Source organism: Mustela nivalis, assembly GCF_964662115.1.
Source record: "Mustela nivalis genome assembly, chromosome: 16".
Taxonomy (NCBI): Eukaryota; Metazoa; Chordata; class Mammalia; order Carnivora; family Mustelidae; genus Mustela; species Mustela nivalis.
Window position 1 is genome coordinate 64,452,059 of NC_139035.1, and position 21,532 is coordinate 64,473,590.

The 21,532-nt window shown below is 59.3% G+C and overlaps 2 protein-coding genes and 2 long non-coding RNA genes across 9 annotated transcripts in view; 2 read left to right on the forward strand and 2 right to left on the reverse strand.

Annotated features, from left to right (window-relative positions):
- Positions 1 to 164: 164 nt before the first annotated feature.
- On the reverse strand, positions 165 to 7,711 carry KCNJ9 (potassium inwardly rectifying channel subfamily J member 9). Of its 3 annotated transcripts, none has more exons than XM_082704354.1 (3): positions 7,510 to 7,711; positions 4,698 to 5,563; positions 165 to 2,348 (listed from the first exon to the last, which is right to left on the reverse strand). In XM_082704354.1, exons 2-3 carry the CDS (start codon positions 5,542 to 5,544, stop codon positions 2,017 to 2,019), a joined length of 1,179 nt encoding a protein of 392 aa, XP_082560480.1. In that variant the 5' UTR covers positions 5,545 to 5,563; positions 7,510 to 7,711; the 3' UTR covers positions 165 to 2,016. The 3 variants fall into 3 exon arrangements, with proteins under 3 accessions (XP_082560480.1, XP_082560481.1, XP_082560482.1); XM_082704355.1 differs by having other exon boundaries at positions 6,990 to 7,711; XM_082704356.1 differs by lacking the exon at positions 7,510 to 7,711 and adding an exon at positions 6,350 to 6,505.
- On the forward strand, positions 5,319 to 13,575 carry LOC309850432. Of its 2 annotated transcripts, XR_014304232.1 has the most exons (3): positions 5,319 to 5,406; positions 8,233 to 8,871; positions 12,293 to 13,575. It is a non-coding gene; the product is annotated as an uncharacterized lncRNA (long non-coding RNA). The 2 variants fall into 2 exon arrangements; XR_014304233.1 differs by lacking the exon at positions 12,293 to 13,575 and having other exon boundaries at positions 8,233 to 8,940.
- On the reverse strand, positions 8,305 to 19,626 carry LOC309850431. 3 transcript variants are annotated; one of them, XR_014304229.1, is made up of 4 exons: positions 18,648 to 19,626; positions 18,146 to 18,375; positions 16,655 to 17,690; positions 8,305 to 8,649 (listed from the first exon to the last, which is right to left on the reverse strand). It is a non-coding gene; the product is annotated as an uncharacterized lncRNA (long non-coding RNA). The 3 variants fall into 3 exon arrangements; XR_014304230.1 differs by having other exon boundaries at positions 18,146 to 18,385; XR_014304231.1 differs by lacking the exon at positions 18,648 to 19,626 and having other exon boundaries at positions 18,146 to 18,628.
- The window catches only part of KCNJ10 (potassium inwardly rectifying channel subfamily J member 10), a 29,030-nt gene continuing 21,738 nt past the window's right edge, over positions 14,241 to 21,532 (forward strand). The window contains exon 1 of the mRNA XM_082704357.1: positions 14,241 to 14,749. The gene's annotated coding sequence lies outside the window, so the exon portion shown is untranslated. The remainder of the gene's footprint in view (positions 14,750 to 21,532) is intronic.

Below are 21,532 nucleotides of genomic sequence, written 5' to 3' on the forward strand. Positions count from 1 at the left end.
GGCTGCTTTCCCCCGAGGGGCTCCGTCTTTTATTAAAGCACAGGGGCAGGGTGTGGCCAGGACCAAGGAGAGGAGGTCCCCGCCTGGCTGCGCTGCAGGAGTAAGTGGCTGCCTGGACCGATCCTTTTCTCTCAGGAGGCCAGCCGCAGGCCCCTCCACCTCGGTCTGTCCCCCCTCCCCATCCTGGAGGGCTGCCCACCCCCCCTGTGATTCGATGACCCGGGAGGGGTGGAGGTGGGGCGGGAACCGTGTCTGGGGGGGGGGGGTGAGTGGCCCCAGCTGGGCAGACATCAGGCCGCAGACACATCCGGCTTCTGCCTCACATCGTGTTCAATCCTGCCTCTTAAGTCCTATGAGGGCCTCACTCTCCGGTCGCAGAGGCCCGTCCCGCTCCAGCCCCAGCCCCAGCCCAGCAACCCCTCGGGGTTTCCCTATCTGGCCTGTTCATCTTCCCCCAACACCATCCCGCTTATCACCCGAGTTTTCCCCTGATGGCTGCGTTCCCAGGCCCAGAGTTTGACTTGTCAGCCTGGGCTTCAGGGTCCCCTTTCCCACCCACGGTGGTCTACAGTTCCGTCTCTGCCCCCCATGCCCTCCGTTTCTCCTCAGCAACCCCAGCCCCCCTCCGCTCCCCTCAGCTACTGCCCAGCTTCTCCGCTCCCTCTCAGCTTCTCCTCCGTCCCCTTCAGCTACTCCTGATACGATTCCCAAGTCTTCTGTGTAGGGCCGTGGTTCTCCAAGGGCAGCCCCCAGTCTAGCAGCGTCAGCATGACCTGGGAACTTGCTGGAAAGGCGAGTTTCGGATCTCTACCCCAGACCTACTGAGTCAGGAACTCTGGGAGTGGGGCCCAGCGGTCTGTGCTTTCGCAAGCCACCCAGGTGACTGACGCACACTCCGGTTTGGTAACCGCCGGCTTACTCATTCTCCCTAAACTTCCCATCACCAAGCCCTCCTGTCCTCTGCTCCGAGGGAGGGCTCGGGCTCGGTCCGGAACATACCTTGTCCAGTTGCCGCAGGGGCTGACTTCTCTGTTTCCCTGGGCGCAGTGCGCTCTGAACGCCCACCCCACCTTCGTGGGGTCCTTGCTCTGTACTTGGTGTGCCCCAAGGAATTCTGGGAATGCCCTGACGCTGGGCCCCAAGACAAATTTTCTTTTTTTCCGGCGGGCCCCTGTGTCCTAGGTCTAGAGAACTCACTTTCTGAATCTCTCTCCTGACCCCTCCTGCTCCGCAGAATGTCCCCCACCTCCTGCCTCCGAGGCGCTATTGAGATCTCATTCGCTCTCAGAAAACAGCGGTCCCTGGTTCTCCTCTTCTCCTTTCCAGGCCCTGCTACAGGGTCGGGCGCCGCCTGTTTTCCTGCACCGGGGCAAGGTCATTCACACCCCGCTGAGCCACGCCTGCAGGGTCCAACCTCCTGCTCCCCCCATCACCATGGTGACCCTCATCTCTGCCCACCTACCATCTAGCCTCCTCTCCTCTGGGTCAGCTCGGCCACTGTGTCCAGCGAGACAGGTGTGCCATACACGGGGAGGCTGGCCGAGGAGACGAGGGGGGACTAAAATCTAGCCCGCGCTCTGCTCCCCACGCTGTGTACGCTGGTTTGGGGTGGCATCGGCCTGGGGGTAAAGGGTGCCTTTTTAGAACTTGCAAGTCCTTCTCTCTGGGTTAGCAGCAGCCCCGAGAGCACCACCTCTGTCTGCCGGTTTACGGAGCCCCCAGCGGCCCTCACTCCGCTACCACCTCCCCATGTGGCCCACAGCAGTCCACCTTTCGCTCCAGCCATCCACCCCTGAACAGACGTGAAGGACAAACACAGGCTGGCACGTTCGCCCGTCCCCACCCTCCATGGAATCAGATGCCCTCCCTTCTACTGGATTCTAGGCTTAAGATTCCGAGGGGGCTCCCCAGCTTCACCACATGCCCAGGGCTCTTGCCTGCCTCCTTCTCGGCCTCTGACATCCAGCTCCCGGGTACCAGTGTCTGGCCCTGCCACAGGGGTCTGGAGGGAACGGGTCACACCTTGGACTCACTCTCTGGGGGCGGCAGGCAGCCGTTCTGCTCCTTGTCAGCGCCAGCCTCTGCCCCCGCCCCCTCCCCGGCCCCCTCCTCCTCCACCTTCTCATCCAGCCGGCTGGGGATGGACCAGTACAGATGGGCGTCGAGGCGGGCAGCGGCTTCGGCCAGCTCCCGGGCGCTGCACGAGGGCGTGGGCACCTCAAAGGTCTGGTGGAAGCTGGCATAGTCCACCTCATAGAAGCCATCCTCCAGGGTGAGCACTGATGTGAAGCGGTGGCCCCACAGAACCTCGTCCACGAGGTAGGAACTCCGAGCTTGGCAAGTCATTCCTGGGGGGAGGGGCACGGGTCAGGGGGGATCCCAGCCCGGGGCTTCCCTCTCCTGGCTCTCGTTCCGCAGCCCGAGTCCCACATTGCTCCCTCTCTTCCTCCGCCAGGGCCTCCCACGCCCGCTTGGGTCCAACCTGTCTTCTCCCCCTTCTCAACTCCTATACCTTGCCCAGCTCTCTCCCCTGGGAGGGGGTCCGAACTCAGCCTCCAGCTCAGGCTCTCCCCTCCTCTCTGCGGGGGATGCCAATCAGAGAAGCTGAACCTTGAAACTGACCTTAGGGATCGTCTAGTCCAACCTCCCTTTCCACACGGGGCTTCCTACCGCAGCCTCCCCACGACTGGGCACCGAGCTGGCGCTTCTCACCGCCTCCCAGGTGGGACACTCTCAGCGGTTGTTCTTAGGAAGAGCTCAGATCCGCCTCCCCAGGATCGCCACCTTTGCTTTTGCTCCCCTGCCTTTTGACACCCATTCGGGAACCTCGGGGCCCGTCGTGTCTTCTCCTCTTCAGGCTGAACACCCCCGGCTCTCTCCACCCTTCTTCAGGTGACCTGGCTTCCAGAAATATTACTTTCTCGACTGCAAACCCGAATGACCAAGGAGGACCCTTTCAGCACTCTGCGTATGATAAATACCCCGCTGGGGCCTGACCCGCACAGGAGAGGGCTCACCTCCTCTCTCTCTCTTCCGGCCATGAGGCTTTAGCTAACGGGGCCCAAGATTACGTTACATAAACATTTTTGGAATCAAAATCACAGTGCTGCAACATTAAGCCTGTGGCCAACTAAAACCCCCAGTTCTTTTTTTCACCAAAGCTCTTCAATGCGGTGCTTACATAAGTGATTTTTTTAAAGCCTAAATGTAGAATTTTATATTTATTCCTTTTAAATGTCATCTTGTTGGGTTTTGGCTCATTATCCTTGCTTTTCAAAAGCATTTTGAATCCTGACTCTCTCACCCAAAATATTGCCATCCTTTCCAACTTGGTCTCTCTAGAAAAGTCAGATGAGCTCCCATCCCTGTCTCCTCCATGCCACCCTCCCAGTCCTCTGCAACCCAGGGCTGGGCCCCGTCCTCCCTGCTGGGCTGGCACACTCACCAGGACAAGCGGTCCTCCTTCTACGCCTGGGTCTGTCCCCCAGCCCATGTCCACCTCAGAGCAGGGGAGAATGGAAGCTAACCAGAGATGGGTCTCGGCACTGTAAGCCCAGCCCTGACATAGCCTGGGGACATGGGTCACGGTGGTGTTCCTCCCCTGAAGGCTGGAATAGGAAGTGTCCAGTGGGGGAAGGGCAGAAGAGGCAGAAGGGACACTGGGGAGAGAGGTCTCTGAAGAACAGAGGGAGGCGCTGAGGGTACGAGGAGGAGAGGACCGGGTAGGGACCTGTCTGCAAGGACAGCAGCTGTCTTGGGGCTGGCAGGAGAGTGACAGGGGCTAGAGTGCAAGGGAAGGGCCTGGGTGAGCAGGGGAAGGAGCAGGAGCTAGAAGGAGCGTGGGTGGGGGTGGGGGGATGTGGGCTAGTAAAGAAGCAGTGGGGAGCACTGGGGCAGAGGGTGGTGAGGCAGAGGCTGGGCAGGAAGGGCCAGGAGACGGGTTTGAGGGCACCAGCCTGGGAAGCCGCAGAGGCCACAGCTCACGGCCCTGTGCTCACCCGCTAGGCTTCTCTCATCCTCCCGCTTCCAGATGTCAAGTCTCGCAGCACCTCATCTGTGCTGCTGCACTGGGCCCTCCCACCTGCTCCCGAACGCTGCACGGGGTGGGCCTGAGTCCTGACCTCACAGGGGCGTTGAGCGCTCCTTCTGGAAAGGGGCCAGAAATGCTAAGACCGTCTATTTCCTTTGTCGATGGAAGCCGAGAGTCTTTTGATGGGTGGGGAAACAGAGACGGAGTGAGACCGGCTGTCAGCCTGCTCCTAAGGTCCAGGCTGGGCATGCTCTGGGCCATGGGAGAGCCGTGCCACCAAGTTCAGGGGCCTGGACCTCTCCGCAGTGGGAAACCCCCGAACTTACCGTCCTTGCGCTTTTGGAACATCCCACATACTTACCGTCCTTGTGCTTCTGGAACATCAAACCTTGCAGCCAGTAGCACTGCCCCCGCCCTACCCACTGACCTCCCTGCGACCACGGACAGCTGCCTTAACCTCTCCTCGGGCAGCCTCCCGTCTGAAAACGAGCACGGAAGTGACCTTCGCTAGGACCAGATGAACCCCGAGGCCCCGTGCGTCGGGGCCGCGCAGCACACGCTAGCTGCGTGTGGGCTCCGGGCCCGCGCAGCTCCCGGTGACCGCCCCCCAGGGGACACCCCCCACCCCCCGCCAGCCTCACCCCGCCCCGCCCCCGCCCCTCCGCACCCGTGGCCTCCACCATGCCCTCCAGGATGACGACGATCTCGAAGTCGTCCCTCTCCAGGGCGCGGCGCGACGCCTCCCAGAACGGGCTGGCGGCGTCGATCTCGTGGCTGATGACGAGCGGCGACACGAGGAAGAGGCGGTCGTCGCCCGTGTCGAAGCCCACGCTGAGGTCGGTCTGGTGCAGCGGGATGAACTCGCCCTCCAGCGTCTGGCGCGAGCGGATGAGCTTGGCGCGGATGGAGGCCTCGACGATGTGCGACGAGCGCAGGTCGCCCACGCGGAACATGAGGCAGAGGCGGCCGTCGCGCAGCGACACGACGGCGTGCGACGAGAAGACGAGCGTGGCGGCGCGCTTGTTGGGCTGCGAGATCTTGACGAACATGCAGCCCACCATGAAGGCGTTCACCATGGAGCCCAGGATGGCCTGCAGCAGCAGCAGCGCGATGCCCTCGGGGCACTGGTCGGTGATGACGCGGTGGCCGTAGCCGATCGTGGTCTCCGTCTCGATGGAGAACAGGAAGGCCGCCACGAAGCCGTTGAGGTTGTTGACGCACGGCGTCCACGCCGCGTCGCCCAGGTGCTCCAGGTCGCCGCGGCCGTAGGCCACGAGCCACCAGATGGCGCCGAAGAAGAGCCAGGTGAGCGCGTAGGCGAGCACGAAGAAGAGCAGGCTGAGGCGCCACTGCAGGTCGGCCAGCGTGGTGAACAGGTCGGTCAGGTAGCGGCCCGGCTCGCGCACGTTGCCCTGCTGCACGTTGCAGCGGCCGTCCTTCTCCACGTAGCGCTGGCGGCCGCGGCGGCGCGGGGGCTCGCGGCCCGGGGAGCGGGGGGCACCGGCGCGCGCCATGGCGGCGGCCGCAGGGGGCCTGCGGGACCGGAGCGCGCGGCGCCGTCAGGCTCGCGGGACCGCGCGGCTCGGAGGGTGCAACCCCCCCCAACCCGCCCCGGCCGCCTGCGACCGCCGCCCCCACGCCTCCCCGCCGCTGCCCGCGCCCCCCTCCGCCGCCCCCAGCCCGCGGACACGGCCCCCCGCCCCAGCGCCCCCGCGCGCGCCCTGGCTGCGGCCTGCGCGGGCCCGGGACCCGCTCGGCCGAACTTCACCGTGACCCCCGCGCGCTCCTCTTCCTTCCTGCCGGCGCCCCGCGCGCGCTCAGCCCCCTCCCGCAGCTGCCTGCCCTCCCGCAGCGGGCGGAGAAGACGCGCGCGGGGGGCGGAAAGGCAGCGCGACCTCTCCGGCGGCCCGGGCCGAGCAGCCCCGCCCGAGGACGTGCCCACTCCAAGTCCTCCCGGAGCACTAGACCCCTCCCGCTCATCGCTGCTGGGTGTCTGCCCCCCCCCCCCCGGGGCCCCTGGGTTCTTTCCCCCGCGGAGGCAGCCTGGAAGGGCGTTGGAAGGGCTGCAAGAGAGGAGACCCAGGCGGACAGCCCGGGCGCGCAAAGTTCAGCCGGAGTTAGGCTCGCATCCCCCGGGAGTCTCCTGTTCCTCCTGAGCCCTCTTCCACCAGATCCAGCGAAGCACTAAGCCCCCACATTTACCGCCCCACTCCCTCTGTTTTTTTGCCGGCAGCCTCCCACTCCTCACTGACTACCCTAAGCACAGCCCCCCACCCCCAGCCAATCTGGCCCAGAGCTCCCGTTCCAAGGGAAGCCCACCTGAGTTTGCTTCAAATTCTTCCCCCGAGGAGCGATCTGAGCTGCAGTGTGCCCTGGGGGAGAGGTCCAGAGCCCCTCCCTAGGCCCCAGACCCCTATAAGGAAAGGTTTAGAAGAAGGACTTGGTTCTCTCCAGCCTTCCCCTCTTCCTGGGGGTTGTTCTGTCCTCCCACTCCAGGGAAACCTGGGTTGGCTGGGGTGGGGGAGGGTGGGGTGGACGGGAGGAATGTGACAAGGACCACAGATGGCCTGGATGTTTGACCAGATCCTGGGGAGACACCGCCTGGATATGCAACTCCAAACCCAGGTCTCCAGAATTCAAGTTCTGGAATGAGGTGCTCTGCAGCCAGGCCTTGGGAGGCCGTGTGTGTGTGTGTGTGTGTGTGTGTGTACTAGGGTAGAGGGCAGGAGGGAAACCCAAAAAAGATAGCTTGGTGCTTAGGGATGCCCCTCCCCACATTTATGTTGCAAGAGGAGTCAGGGGACACCGGGTCCAATGAAGACTAGGGTCTTCTCCTCCCCCCAGAGTGGGCTTCCCTTGCCCTGCCTGCCGCCAGGGATGTCCTCTATAAGTTCTCTCTATGCACACGGACTGTTCGGAGACCCCGAGTCATGCAGAGAAGCCCCTGCGTCCCACTTACCCTACTATCAGCCCCAGATGGACTTCCAGATGTTTCCCAGGGTCTTAGGTTATCTGACCCCCAATCTGCCTGCTTAGACAGATCTGTCTTCCCAGGGGTGGGAGGACCCCCACAGTCTGATCGATGCCAGATCTGTCTTGCTCTCCATCGCCACAGGCGTCTAGGTGGGCCTTACTTTGATCGTGGCCCCTCCTGTCTTCCTGAGTGGAGGCCGCATGTTTCTCATTGGGGAAGTAAATGTGTGAACTAGCCTTGATTTCGGCACCTTCCCTCCGAAGATCCCTGTTCCCCCAGCCTGCTCCTTCTTAGTTCTTGTGCATGCTGTGAGCCCTCTCCGGAAGACCCCAGTGCCACGTTTTCCTGGATCGCCCTTTCTCCCCCTGGGGAGTGCTGGCCAGCGAGAGGGTTTATTTTGTGGGAGAGGATCTGGTGAAAACTCCCTCAGGAACAAGCTGTTCCCAAGCCCCCACTTGCCTTGGATTTAGGGGCCCAAACCCAAGTCCCCCGCAACTCAACTCACAGCGCGTGGAGAGGAGAGTAGCCGGCAGCAGAGACCCCTGGGGCGTAGCGTCCATGCCCCTGACACCACCCCTTCCCCGGCCCCCGTGGAGGGTGGGAGCCACAGACACCGTTGTTTCTCCTACATGCAGCGGCAGCTCCGGCTAGGACCTGCTATCTGTGTCATCCCCACTTCCCAGGCTCCCCTGCTCCTCTCTCGTTTCCACAGCAACCAGTCTGGGGACAGCGCCGGAGCATCCCCCTCCCCTCCCCGGTCCTGGGTACCACTGGAGGCTGAGCCGCACGCCATAGCTATTTTTAGCCCAAGTCCCTCCTCCTGGACAACTCAGAGCTCGCCTCCTCACCCCCTCAGGAAAAAAAGAAAAGAAAAGAAAAGCCGGCACGCTCTTCCCTAAGAGGCTTCTTGCTCTGAGAAAATACAGGCCCGATGTGTTTGGGAATAAGATCTTTGGTCTCCCGGGGATTCGGAGGGCCCCCTGGTTGCTGGCAGCTCACGACCTCCAGCAGGGGCCTCTGGGTGCCAGCTCTTCTCTCCAGCAGGCACTACCCTGTCTCCAATTTTTGAAGAGGGCGCCCTGATCCAGAAGGAGGTAGCTAGAGAGGAGAAAGATTCACCTGAGGAAGGGGGGTGGGGTCAAGTGTTCTAATCTTTGTCACTGATTTGTAATGTGACCCAAAGGATTGGCGTCGCTTCCTTGAATCACAGCTGTTCTGTTTTTCACAGGGCAAGGACACGTGCAAATATCCCTTTTCAGCCTGCTTCCCCGGGCGTGCAGACCAAACAAGGCAAAAGAAATAGAAGGGCTTTAAGTGTATTTTGTTAACAGTGAAAAGTCTAGAAACAACCCAAACTTTCGACGGAGAGAAGAGCCCAGGTTAGGGCTTAAAACCGTTCATCCAACAAACTTCCGTGGAGGCCAAGGCCTGGGCAGTGTGCTGGGTGGGGGATGGTTACAGAGATGACTTGGTCTCTGCACACCTGGAGCTCATGGTCCAGCGGGGGGACAAAGATGTGCAGACACGTCACAGTAACGTCATTGCCGGTCATTCATTGAGCGGTGGCTGTGGACTAGAGGACTCATCTGACAGCCCACACAGGGACCCCATGAGCTGGGTCTGATCTCCATTTACAGATGAGAAGCTGAAACAGAGAAAGACGATTTGCCAGATGTCACAGAGGCAGAGACGGTGGTTAGACTCACCCCAGTGTGTCCCTGCCACACCGCGGGCTCGTCACAAAACCACGGGACCTCAGGAAAGCAATAGCTGTGATGTGGGGACATAATCAGCTGCTATGTTCACATATGAAAATGTGTGCGGAGACACAGTCTTGCAGGAAAAAGCAGCACGCACAGCCATTCTTGTAAGTTGATCATCACCACAGAAATGGGTGTCAGGACCCCGATAAAAATCAGAGCAGAATTTGGAGAAATACGAATATTTCAGTGCTCATTTTCCCCAGGGGAATCATTAAAAGCAGAGAGTGGTATACAAGTGGCCGTTGTTATGACGGGTACTGTCATAGCCAACATGCTGATCTGCTCTTCTCCAGATCCCTTTAAGTCGGAATAGGAAGATAGGAACCAGAGGAGATGTTGAAATGGACACTAGAGGGTTAGAAGTTGCTTGAATGATCTGCTGAGTTGGAAAAAGTAGTTCTGCGTAATATAATCTCAGGAGGCAGTGATCTAGGTTCAAGTCTCAACTCCGTCCACTGCTAGCTGGGTGACTTTGAGCAGGTTGCTTAACCTCTCTGAACAGTTTCTTCATCCAAGAAATGAGAATAACTCTATTGTCCATTTCCTGGGCATTGTCCTGAGGCTTCCATGAGGCAATTCCTGGCCCCCTCGAAGTCCTCAGTAAGTGCTAGCTAGATCTTCCTTCTCCCTCTTGTTGCCCCCATCCCAGACACCCCCTGAGATCCCCACCCTGGGCTGCCTTCCTCTGCTCTGGTGCCGCCTACTGAGCCCTGCAGAGGGCACTCCCGGTCCACTGCCCTCCTCTCCCCAGCACTCGTGCCCAAGTTTCTTGTTCTAAGTGGAAATACCAAGTTTTCAGCCCAAGATTGGCATCAGGAGGGCTGTTAAAGTCCCAGTCACCATCCCTGTCTCCTGGGTCTGGCCCTGTCACCTGAGCCTTGGGACTGCAAGCCTGCCCTTCTCTGTCCTGCCAAGCGGCTGCTCACGTTGGTTCTGCTATGCCAGGAGCTCAGAGAGATGAAACCGGACCCCTGGGCAAAAGCTCATTTGCATAGCACTGGCCCCATTTCTTGGGGGGGGGGGTGATGGGGCTGGCAGGGCATTCAGAGGGTGCCCGGCAGCCCCCTGCCTCATTCTGGCTGACCACCAGCCCGCCTCTGATTCACCCACCCCTGCAGGTCCGGGGACTTTACCCGGCCTCTATCTCCAGTCCCTTGTTTATCACTGAACTTGAATAGAGGGAGGGAAAGCAAGTTTTCTTAGGTTCCAGGGTACAGAAAAATAGGCAAGATCCCAGCTTTCAGTTTTGTGACAGAGCAAGCAACTTTACAAGGAATTAGTAAAACCTGTCAGTTTGGAACTTGAGAATGTTGAGGGTGGGAGGGCCTGAGCTGGAGCCACATCAGTGGTCCATAAGGAAGCTCGTTACCAAGTAGAAAAAGGAGGCAGCTCTGGGCAGGTTCGCTCCTTATGGCAAGTAGCTTGGAGAGCAAGTGGTACTTTGGGGCAAAAATAAAAATAAAAAGGGGAATCCCTCAAGTGGGCGCAACTCTGAGCCAGGGTGTAAGGATTGGCAAGGTAGATGCAGTTCAGCTCTCAACTTGCCCCCTCTGTGAGTGCCTTTGTGCAGTCCACAAACCGTGCAGCTGTATGTGGGAACCCGGGGACTAACCAGTCTGGGAAGGTTTCCTTGAGCGAGATCATGAGACTTCTCGGGTAAAATCTTGGAGGTGGGAGAGGAAGTATGATGGGAAAACAGGAGATGGTTGAGGATATGGGTTTAATGGAACAGGGGAGGCCCAGCTGGCAGAAACTATAATAATTTTTCACAACTTCGGGGGAGTCTGGGCCCTAGAAGAGTCAGAGCTGAAAGAGGATATGGTTGAAGCAGTGGCTGCAGCTGGAGGTTAGAGAGACATGGGGAGAAGCCGAGCCCAGCACCAGGACAGGTGGGACCCTACTGGGCCCCTGAGTCTGAGGCACATTTTTGGCCCTTTGGCTCTTTCTAGCACAGCTGGAGGATCAGAGCCTTCTCATATACAGGTCTGTCTTGCTTGATGGGATCGGGTGCCGGATGACCAGGATTTAAAAGTCCTGGTGTTTGGAGGTGGTCTAGAATTAGACCAAGTGAGGTCTCTCCAAGTGAGACTCTCCAGGTGTCTCTCCAAGTGAGGGATGGGCCCCAAGAGAGCAGACAGGACTAGAAACCCAGGCATCGCAGCTCCTGGTCCCTGGTTGTTTCTTTATTCCCTGTTGCCTTCCCGCTGCCACAGTGTTTTGGGTATTCATGGAATTTTTATCCATTGGCCCCCACTGGAAAGATACTAGAGGAACCACCTAGTTAAAGAACTTCTAGGAAGAATCCTTTAGTAATGAGAGCACGTAGATTATGTCTCGGAAGTGTGAGTTTATGAATACTGCACTTGCTGAAGGCAGAGGATATGTTTATCTAAGCCGTCCTTTCGTGACCGGGGCGACGGAGCTCAGGCCCTCTCTCGAAGCTCTCCTCTGTGGTCTGAATCGTCCCGCTACGAGGTGCCCACTACTCGTGGAAATTGTTGAGCTAAAATGTTCTCGGAATCTTATAGTAAACACAGGATAGAGTCACCTCTACTCTTTCCAGAACAAGGTCAGAGAAAACATGAAGCCAAAGTTGGAAGGAGTGAGTCCAAAAGAAGCAATTGAGAATGAGAAAAACACCATTTGCTAAGCTGACGGAAGAGGAGAGGTCTTCAGAGAGACACAGTTCCCCTGATTGCCATTTAGAGGTGACCCAGAATGGGTCCTCGCTGCACCGGTGCGGCGTGGATCCCAGGAGACCATCTTACATGGTGGGCTTCACAACCTGGCCGATTTGTCACACTAACCTGTGCGCATGTCGATGATTCAGATTCTTTTTAACACACTAAGATTCACTCTAGCGTTACCCTGAGACAAGCCCTGGAGTCAAATACATGTGGATTCGAGTTCCAGCACTGACATCTTCTAGCTACAGTACCATAGGCAAGTCACCCAGCCTCTCAGAGGCTCACGTAATACATCTATCTCGCGTCATAAACACTCACAGATGTCCCAAGTCTTTTGCTATTGGTTCCCTACTGGCTTCCTAGTGACTATCTCAGAACTTCTTTTGAATTTTTTAAAATACATGTTAGCTTTATGCCCAACATAGGGCTTGAACTCACAACCTGACCCCAAGATCGAGAGTCACATGCTCTACCAACTGAGCCAGCTGGGTGCCCTTAAGACTTCTTTGTTTTGTTTAAAAAAAAATTTTTTTTTAATTTATTTGATAGAGAGAGGGAACTCGAGAGAGGGAGAGGGAGAAGCAGGCTTCCCACTGAGCAGGGAGCCCGATGTGGGGCTCGATCCCAGGACCCTGAGATCATGACTTGAGCCGGAATCAAGTCCGGAGTCCCCCAGGCTCCCTTAAGTCACGCTTTTTAAATTAGAAACCTATAGCTCAATGCCAGCTATCTGTGCTTCCCACAGTCTTGTACCGCGCTGTTCTAGAACTTCTAAGCTCCTAATTGCCCAGTCCTGTCCTCACCCTGATGTTCAACAAATGGCTCTTCTGTTCTGCAGGAAAGGCAAAGACGATTTGGAAAGAACTTCCTCAGAGACTTCTCCCTCACCAGAAGGTATCTCTTCTGCTCCTGCCCTTGGGTTCCTTCCTCCCTGAGTGTCAGAAAGCTTGGACTGTGCCCAGTAAGCAAGGAGTACCCCGTTGGGGTTTGACAGAAGAACACAGGGACTGACATGATGGTGACAGGCTGCTCTTCCTTTGAGAATGGAGGAAAGGGTGAAGGGTAGGTCCAGGTCCTGGGCTGTTAGTGACCTTCCTGATTCTGGTAGTGGCCTTGAAATAGAAAGGGACATCCAAGAGGAATACAGCAAAGGGAGACGTGGCAGGACTTGGTCGCTTAGCTGACATGTCAAGGGCTGGGGAGAGGGAGGGGTGAAGAGGAGAGGTCACTTTGGTTTTAAAATCTGTTTGGCCTGGAGAAACACAGAAATAAAGAAGTCACGAGGCTCGAGGAGGAAGATGGTGAGTTCAGTCTGGGGCCTGCCCGGTGGAAGTGGCAATCCCCCGCCGGCAGCTGGACCCGTGAGGCTCTAGGGAAAGCCTCAGGATGAAGATAGAGGTTTGCGTGGGATCAGTGATGGTCGCCGGAGCCATGTCAGCGATGAAGGCTGGACATCAGACACAGGGAGAACAAGGACACAGGGAGAACAGAGGACGGAGCCTTCCATGCTGGAGGAGGGAGCTGCAGCAGGTTCGGGCGTGCAGGGCCAGTGGTGGCGGATGAGGCTGGAATGGTCCCGGGTCTAGGTCGTGGCCCAGACCACAGCCCAGTGATGCAGCAGAGAGGAAGGGGACAGGCCCGAGGGGCTTCACAAAGTCCATGCACTGATTAGAGAAGATGAGGGGAGGGAGGATGAAGGTTCTGGGCTTGCTGTCTGGTTTCCCTGCAGACCTTCTGGCTTGCCTCCAGATTTATCTTCCTAAAATTCAGCTATGACTTCATCCTTGGGTCAAGAGCCTCCGTGGACCTCCTTGGCCTCCAGAAGCTCAGAGCTCACCCTGAACTGGCACATTCCTCTCTGTACTCCAGCTCTTCCCCCAACACAGACACTCTGCCTGTGGTACCCGCCCCTGTCGTCCACTGCCCTCCCCGAGGGGCAGCCTGTGTGCCCTGTACATTTCTCATCCTATGGCTTTTAGAAGCAAAACTAAACCAACAATGTCAAGTTTCTTAGTTTGTGTCCCCCCCCCCCAGCAAGATGTATATCAACTCAGTACCGTAATACTGGTTACTGATCAGTAATTAAATATCTAAGTATTGATGGTGAACAAAATCAGGGAAATAATTCTTTCTTTAATAAATGCAGAGGGTGGGAGATTGTGGGTAAGCACCTCTCAAAACTCGCATTCAGATATGGAAAGAAGTCCTTGGCGACGAAAAGGTTGAGAACCACCACCTGAGCTCTGTCTAGTCTAGGGGGCCAGTGTGAGGCTGTTTCCCACGCAGACTTGTACTTCCGAGGCCCCACCGCACCCCAGGACTTTGTGACTGCAGTTCCCTCTGCCTCAAACGTCCTCCCCACCATCTCCCAGGACCCGAATCCCCAGCATTCTTTAGGGTCCTTGTCAGATGCCCCACATCTCCCAGGACCCCCTAAGTAGAGCGACCTCGCCCTTCTGCGGCCTCCGGCGCCCCCGCACCTGCGCTGCGCGCCCCGCCCCAGCCGCCCTTCGGGACCGGGACACAGCCGGCTGCGGGCGGGGGAGGCTGTTGCGCGCGCTTGGCACCCGGGACCGCACGCAGTGCTTAGGGGACGGTGACCGGCCAGGCAGTGGTGCTAAAGGATGGAGCCCCGGAGCCCCGGAGCCCAGCCCCGGCCGCCCCTTCGCGCCGCGCGTAGGGCCACCGGGCCGTCCCGAGTTCATTTCCAGCTCATTAACTTGGCCTGCCCCGCCCCGCCGCGCCCTGTCCCGGTCCCGACACGGCCGCCGCCGCCTCCTCCTCTCTCCCCTGTCACCGTGCCAGCGCAGCCCCTATCGCTTCGCCCATCGTCTCGCGTCCCGCTTCCTCCCGGAGTCTGTCTGGGTCCCGCTCTTCGGGCGCGGCTCTCGGCCCTGCGCCTCCATCTGTCTGGGGCTCCGCTTCCTCGCCCCTGCGCCCCGCCCGCCTCGGCCCCTCCAATCCCGGCAGCTCGGGCCTGGCGCTCCACGTCCCCATTGGCCCGGCCGCAGCCCCCCGCCCCCGCCCGCCGGCCCCCTCCGGGCCCCTCCATTCACACGAAGTTTGGCTCCGGCGCTGCGGAGGGAGGGGGCGGCCCGGCCCGGCCCAGCTCTGCCCCCCGGCCGGCCCGACCCCGGCCCTGGCCCCCGGACCAGCCCTTATCTGATCCCAGCTCCGGGTTTAAGAGTCCTGGCTCTGCCCGTCGCTCAGCTCGGTTCCTCACTCCTGCCCGCCCCGTCCGTCCGTCCGTCCGTCCCGCTGCCCATCCGAGGGACCACTCCACTCCGGACCCAAGGTAAGCCCCCCTGGCGGTGACGGAGGAGGAGTGCTGCCCGGCCCTGGCCAACCACCTCACTCCGGAGATGTGGGCCCCCAGCCCTTCCCTGTCTGGCTTCAGCGGTTAGAGCCTGCTCCCCAGCCTCCCACCTCAGCAACCCCAAACGGATCCTCCGGGGAAGGACTCCCCGAGAAGGAAGCTTGTCCAAAGCTGGTCACCTCAGGCGCATTAGGTTGAGGAAGGGGCTTTCTTGATGCCCTTCCTCCGAGGTGGACCTGGCATCTCATCCTAGCCCTCTCAGGGAACACAGTGACCACCGCCTGCATAGGACCACGCATCCCCCACACAGACCTCAAGACAGCGCCCCCTCTTCCCAGGATCATCAGGTTACTCCCACTCCCGTGCCAGCCCGTCCCCCTCCCCACGCAGTGACTCTCACATAGTGACACCCATTGATCACAAGCTCACGCATGGCCAGAAAGACGCATACAGCTTGGATTCGGAAGCCCTGGCAGCCTGGTGTGCCTGGGACCCCTGCCCGTCCTGCCCCTTCCCTCCACTTCCCCTTGGCGGGCTCTTCCAGCTCTCCCCTCCTCACCTCTGCCCCCCCTCACCCCCTGTATCCCAGTAGGATCCCTAGGAAGAGCCGGGCAGAGCAGCTCCTGCTGGATTAGGAGGCCAGGAGATGGCTTCCCCATCCCACTCCTTCCCCCCGCGCCAGGAACTGACCAAGGCTGCTGGTGTTAGGAGAGAGGCGAGGGTTCCAGCCTCCTGAGTTGGGGGCAGAGAGCGGAGTCCCGGGACGGGTGGAATGGGTAGGAGAACAAAACCGGGACAAGGTGGGAGTCGGTCACCTGAGATTTCATTCCTATTACCAAAGCACCCCAGGGTGAGGCTGATGGGAAGTGGGGCACAAAGAGAAGCAGGGCACAAATCTGGACCCAAAGGCTCAAAGCCTGGTTATGTTGCTTATCAATACGAATTCTTGCTGAGCATTTTTTGGCTGGTCTGCCTTGCCTGGGTGTTTGACTTTTTTCCCCACTGGGACTGCTTTAGGGAGGTCCAGGCAGGAGAGAGGAGGAGACGGAAGATTTGGGGCCCTCGTGTGGGGATGGGTGTTTAGGGGTGCCCAGCGGGGCCTGGAGGGTGTCAAGAAATGAGCCTGATGAGGGGCCGGCGGCCGCGCCTGAGTTGCACTGGGTTCCGTCTCCAAACTCTCTCCCTGACCTCTATGACTTTCTGAACATGTTCTCACAAGGGTGGGCACTGTCCAGTGCCCAGGGGTGGGGTCTGCTTCCTCCTCAGGGCATAGGCTGGGTCTGGAGGACCCCGTGGGGAAGGAAGCAGGTGTCCTGGGTCCTAGCTAGTTCTTCAGGGAGCAGGAAGTGAGGGAGGGGGAGGCACGGCGTCATGCCAGGGAGCGGGGCCAGGCCCGCTCAGCGGAGGACTAGGCATGGCCCAGGCAGCGCCAACTCCCTTCTCCCCGCCCCTCTGTCCTTTGGTGGTGGTGGCGAGGGAGGGAGAGAGGGGGTGTTGGGGGGTGATCTGGGCCAGTCCAGCCTCCCAAAGCCCTTGCCAGCCTGGGTCCTGAAAGGAGCTGCTGTTTTCTGAGCGGTGCCCCCCCAGCCGGAGCCGGAGCAGCCAACTTGTCTCAGTGGGTATCGAATGGCAATGACTCCACGGAACGGAGGGGTGGGGAGTGGCAGGGTTATGGGCCCATTCCTTCTGTGGTTCTAATGCCGAATCCTACGCCTGCCCCTACCCGCGGGGGAAAAAAGCCGGGTCTTCCCAACACCAGCCCCACTTCCAGTTTAGGGTCCCTCGTGTTTGCACCGGAGGCAGCCACAGGCGACCCCTGCCTCTTCCCTGTGCCCCGCTGACTGGTGCGCGGTGCCCCACCCGCACCTCCACGCACGAGCTCACCTATAGCTCCAGCTTGGGCTGGAAGGGAAGGGCCTGGCCAGAGACCCAGGGCCCTCCTTCCCTTGTGCTCCCTAGGGACCGGAGAGGCTGGGACACTTGGATCTGGGTGGTCTCACACGACGTCCTCTGGGGTCATCCTGGGATTGGTGGGATGGGGGCTTTAGGGCCCTGGGGGTGAGTCATACAGAAATACACGCTTCCTCAGAGGAGAAAAGGCCTCTTGGGCCTCCTAGCAGGATGCTTGGTTTCTGCACAGAATGTGGACGATAGGCTGAGCCCCCTGGCATTGGTGGGGAGAGAAAGAGGCATCGGGCAATGGAGCCCCCAACTTTGCTGCCAAGGGTTATGTAGGACGGGAGGAAACATCTTCCGCTCTCCCTCCCCTTCCCGGCCTAGATTCTTCTCTTGCCTGACTGGTCAGTGCCACCGTCCAGGCTGAGGCCAAGCTGTCCGGGACAGTGGTGAGGCCCTGGAAGGGGCAGAGAGGCCACCGAGAGGGAACCGCAGAAGGATAGCGAGCAGGCAGATTCGGACTCCGAGTGTCGGGTGCCCGGTGAAGGGTGGTCGGTGGGCGCAGCTCCCAGACTTGGAGCGTGTGCCCCTCCCCCGTCCGTCCCACGGGCTGAGCTCAGTGATTTTCTTCCTTCATCCTGTGTTCACATACATGTTGCTGTCGTGTGCATGGCCCTGGCACAGCCCCTCTTCACCCCCTCCCCCACCAGAACCTTGAAAGGGCAAAGAGAAGGGGATTGTGGGAAAAACTTTCCTGTGGGTGTCTGTCGGCAGAGCTGGATTTGAGGCGGTGGGCAGAAGGGAGAGGCTGGCTCTGGAATGTGGGAAGGAGGAACCTGCTGGGGTGGCCCAGAGAAGCCGGGGCTGAGAGCAGGAGCATTTCTGGCTTCTCAAGACCTAAGGTCAAAGTATTGGGCCCTTCTGCTCTCCTGCCAGGGGCAGAAGGCCGGGGAGAGGCGGGGTGCTGCCGCTGGAAGAACTTAGGTTCGACTTCGGGAAGCACATCCCATTCAAGGAAAGAGATCTGAAATGGAGATGGGGAAAGAGCAGGAGGCCACCTACTGGCACCGAAAGCAGACCCCCAAGCCCATCGTGAAGGCTTCTAGGGGAGCTGGGACGTGCCGCTCAGCGATCAGCGCAGGGATGATGTGGCAGCTGTCAGGGGCTGGGGACACTGCTCCAGGTGGCCCGTCCCTCTGAGGCGCTGGCCCAGGGCTCCTTCCTGCTCAGGCCCTGCCTGGGAGGCCGCGGGTAGAGCTATGAAGAGGGCAGCTGTGGAGTCAGACTTGCTGGGTTTCAGTCCTGCTTCCAGCACTTTGCCCTGAGACCCTCATCCTTACCCAGGACGGTGACAGTGCGGGGTTGAGAGTCAGACTTTGTGGAGGGCTTGGGACAGCGCTTAGGTCCTAAAAAGCGTGCTTGCTGCTGTGCTGTCCGCACTGTCGGATCCCACTCTATGGGCTCTCCCGGCTCCCTTACCCACTCCCTGGTTCTTCTGCAGAGCAGCCGTCAAGGCCCGGCTTCTGTCCTTCTACCCTTCCCGAGTCTGGGACGGCGGGAGGAGATGGCTGTCTTCGTTCCGGCAGCTGCAGCTGGGCCGCCACGTGGGCTGGGGCTCCTCAGCCGTGGCTCCTTCCCCTGTTTGCAGCAGGCGGATGTCCCGTCTTCAGCTGCGGCCCAGTAGGGGTGACCTCGGCGGCTGAGTTCCCCTAAAACAGTCTGTTGGGCCTTTCAGAGCAACTTCTCCCTTCCAGCTTCTTGGTTGCACCGCACAGCTCCCCCATCCCGCGCGGCCCTGCCTGTTCTCAGGTGCCCGGGTCTCCCTCACTCGCGCCCGCCCCTTCCTCTGTCGGCGGTCACCTGGCGCCCACAGCAGCCTCCCGAACTCCAGCCTGTCTTTCTCCTTGGCTCCCTCCCTTTCCCCTTCCCTCCACTGGAACTGTCACCAAAGAGCCCCTGTTTCGTCTCGCCCCTTTCTTACCCAGACATCCCCGTTGGTTTTCACACGCAAACTCCAATCAAGGTCTTCGGGATACTCTGTAGAAGACTTTCCCCTGCTGTCTTCAGACCTTGTTCTGGGGAAGGAGGAGTCCCCCGGCAGCTCTCGGGCTTCACCCCTCCTTTCCCTCGGGCCTCACCCCCCAAAGCCCCCCCATTTCCATCCCCGCTTCCCCAGCCGCCCTGTCCACTGTACCCCTGCTTCTCAGCATTCTGTTTGTCCTTTGTCCCTGTGTCTGTTCCTTTGCCCAGATGCCCAACGCGATGGGAATGTTGGGAGGGGACGTCCTGTCTCCTTCATTACACGGGGGCGCCTCTGGGGTGCGGTCATGCCCCTGCAGCCCCGGACATTCCTGACCCCGTAGAGCAAAGGCCTCTCTTCCCTCCCTGGACCCCTCAGCTCTGAGGAACAGAGTGCCTCCAGCCAGCTAGATTCTAGGTAGGACACCTTCCTAGATGCTGATTCTTGGCGGAGGACGGTGGTATTAGAGGCTTATGAGTGTGGGGGTGGGGTGGGGTGTACGGATGCAAGAGCCGGTTATTCAACTTTCGAGGGAACTTCAAGAAAAGCCACTCTCTGGCAACGGGCCCATCCTGCAGAGATGGCTTCACCCGAAGATTGCAAGCAGCAGACCCCAGAAACCTCCATTTCCAATCCTTTAAGCACTGTTGGTCCAAACACAGAAACTCATGTGGGGATCTACTGAGCCTTTCTCTTCTCACCAGAGAGGTCTACCCCCGCTTGATGCCAGGCTTGTTGGCAGGCATCCAGCGTGGCGAAAAGGTGAAGATCAGAGCCCAGCCTGGTGCGGCCCCGTTGTCTTGAGCACACCTCTGGGGAAGGGGTTTGCAACCTGTGGGGACACCTCCTGGAGGCCCAGGCCCCACCTCCTAGTCACATTGTCCCTGGGACTGTTCCCGAGCCCTACCCTCCACCCTCGTCCCAAACAGGGGACCCAGGCACATACCTTCTGCCCAGGTCGAACCCTCCCTTGTTGACCCTCCGATAAAGAAGTCATGGGCAGCTGGCAAGGAGCGAGAGTATGTCTGACGGAGTCTAGGTCACGGCTTCCCAAGCCTCTTCATCCCCGGACCCTCTGGTGCTCTTAAAAATGATCGCAGGCTCAAGAGATCTTTTGTTTCTGTGGGTGACACTCACTGGTACGTGAGAAATGAAAACTGAGGAGGCTTAAATATTTATTAGTTTGGTTAAAAACCCAAACCCATCACCGGTCCACCTAAGTGATGTCTTTTCAATAGAAAATAGCTATATTTTTAAAAACAAAGAAACACAAAGTTTCATAAGAAGAGTGGCGGTGTCTCACGTTTTCACAGATCTTTGGAACATGTGTCTGCACGGCAGACAGACGATGCTCCTATCTGCTTCTGCATTCGATTTGTTGCCATGTCATGTGTCTCCGAGCTTCTGGAAAACTCCACTGAACCCTCATGAGAGCAGAAGAGCAAAGGAAGCGAGTCCCATTTAGCGTTGTTGTGAAGACAGTTTTGATCTCACAGAGCCTCCGAAAGGGTCTCAGGAACCCCCAGGGTCCCTGGACCACACCTTGAGAATCGCTAGTCTAGGGGAACTTCAGAAAACAGTTTCAAAGCCCCCACACCCCAGCCAGGCAGAGTGTTCTGGCTGATCGCCGTTGGCTGCCCAGGCTCCTCTGACCGTGCTCATGGGGTGGGGGACAGTACGGGGTGGCTTAGCCTGTGGGGCCGCATCCTACGCTCACTCGCCGTGTGGCCTTGCGCCAAGCATCCACATCTCTGTTTTCTCCTCTATAAAATGGGCCTCTAAGAAAGCGCCCACTTTTTTAGAGATGTGGAGAATTACCAGACGTAATTCTAGAAAAGGGCTTAGTGTGGTGCTACATGACATGGGCTCTTACTCATTCCCTTGCCCCTGAAACCCCTGGGCCCCGAAGGGGGAAGCGGCACGAGGGGTCCTTCCCGCGTGGCTGAGCGAGCTTCCCAGTCCGGGGAAGGAAAGGGACCTGTGTCAGGTCCTGGGAAGGTGAACAGGATTGCTGGCCCCCAACCCAGGAGTTCTAACTGTTAGCCCGTACATCCCCCCAGCAGACTCATTTGGGAACCGGGGTGGGGTGCAGAACCAAAGGACAAGGAGAAGGAAGCAAGCGAGACATCGGGGGCCAGGGCCATGCAGAGGAAGCCTGGAGGGCAGATCACAGGCAGGACCTCGGGCCATCAGCACAACTGAGCAGTGGAGAAAGGGAGAGCGCGGGAGAGGAGGTGTGTAAGCCCAGCCCATCTCTCCTGCCTTGTGGGGGGCAGTTCTGTAAAGAGGCCTCAGCCCTCTCTCCCAACACTTCTGGTCACGGGGTGCCTCTTCCCTGCTCGCTGCCCGAAGCCCCTTCCCAGGTCCCACCTCAGCAGCCCCGGCACCGGCACCTGCCGCACCAGCACCCCCCACCCCCTGCCTGCTGAGTCTTAGAGCCTGGGGGCAGCACCCAGCGCCCAGCGAGTGGAGTGGCAAGGCCACGCAGGGTACTGACGGTCTTGGGGGGGTGCTGGTGTCCCCTGGGCAGGAGGAGAGAAGCCCCTTCCCTGCACCTGCAGGGAGCTAGTCCTGGCTCTTTGGCTTTCCAGCCGCAGTCCCGGGAGCCCATCTGCAGGCACCACCGTTGTCAGAAACCCAGAGACCCCAGACGCCCCACACCCTGAGCACACTCCAATTTTGCCTCCTGTGGCGGCTCAGATCCCACCTGCAGCCCCCGAGAGACCTGGCGGCCTTAGGTTTGGGGCCTTGCTGTCTGTTGCTCTGTTCGCCTCTCCTGCCCACAGGGTTCCCTGCCATCCATGGTAAAGCTGAGGCAAAAAGTGGGTGGGCTCAGACTCTCCGCC

Excerpts from the sequence above, each read along its gene's own strand:
- KCNJ9 (XM_082704354.1), bottom strand. The coding sequence starts at position 5,544 with ATGGCGCGCGCCGGTGCCCCCCGCTCCCCGGGCCGCGAGCCCCCGCGC. Across the intron at positions 2,349-4,697 it reads GGGCATGGTGGAGGCCACGG|GAATGACTTGCCAAGCTCGG; the intron begins GTGCGGAGGGGC and ends CCCTCCCCCCAG.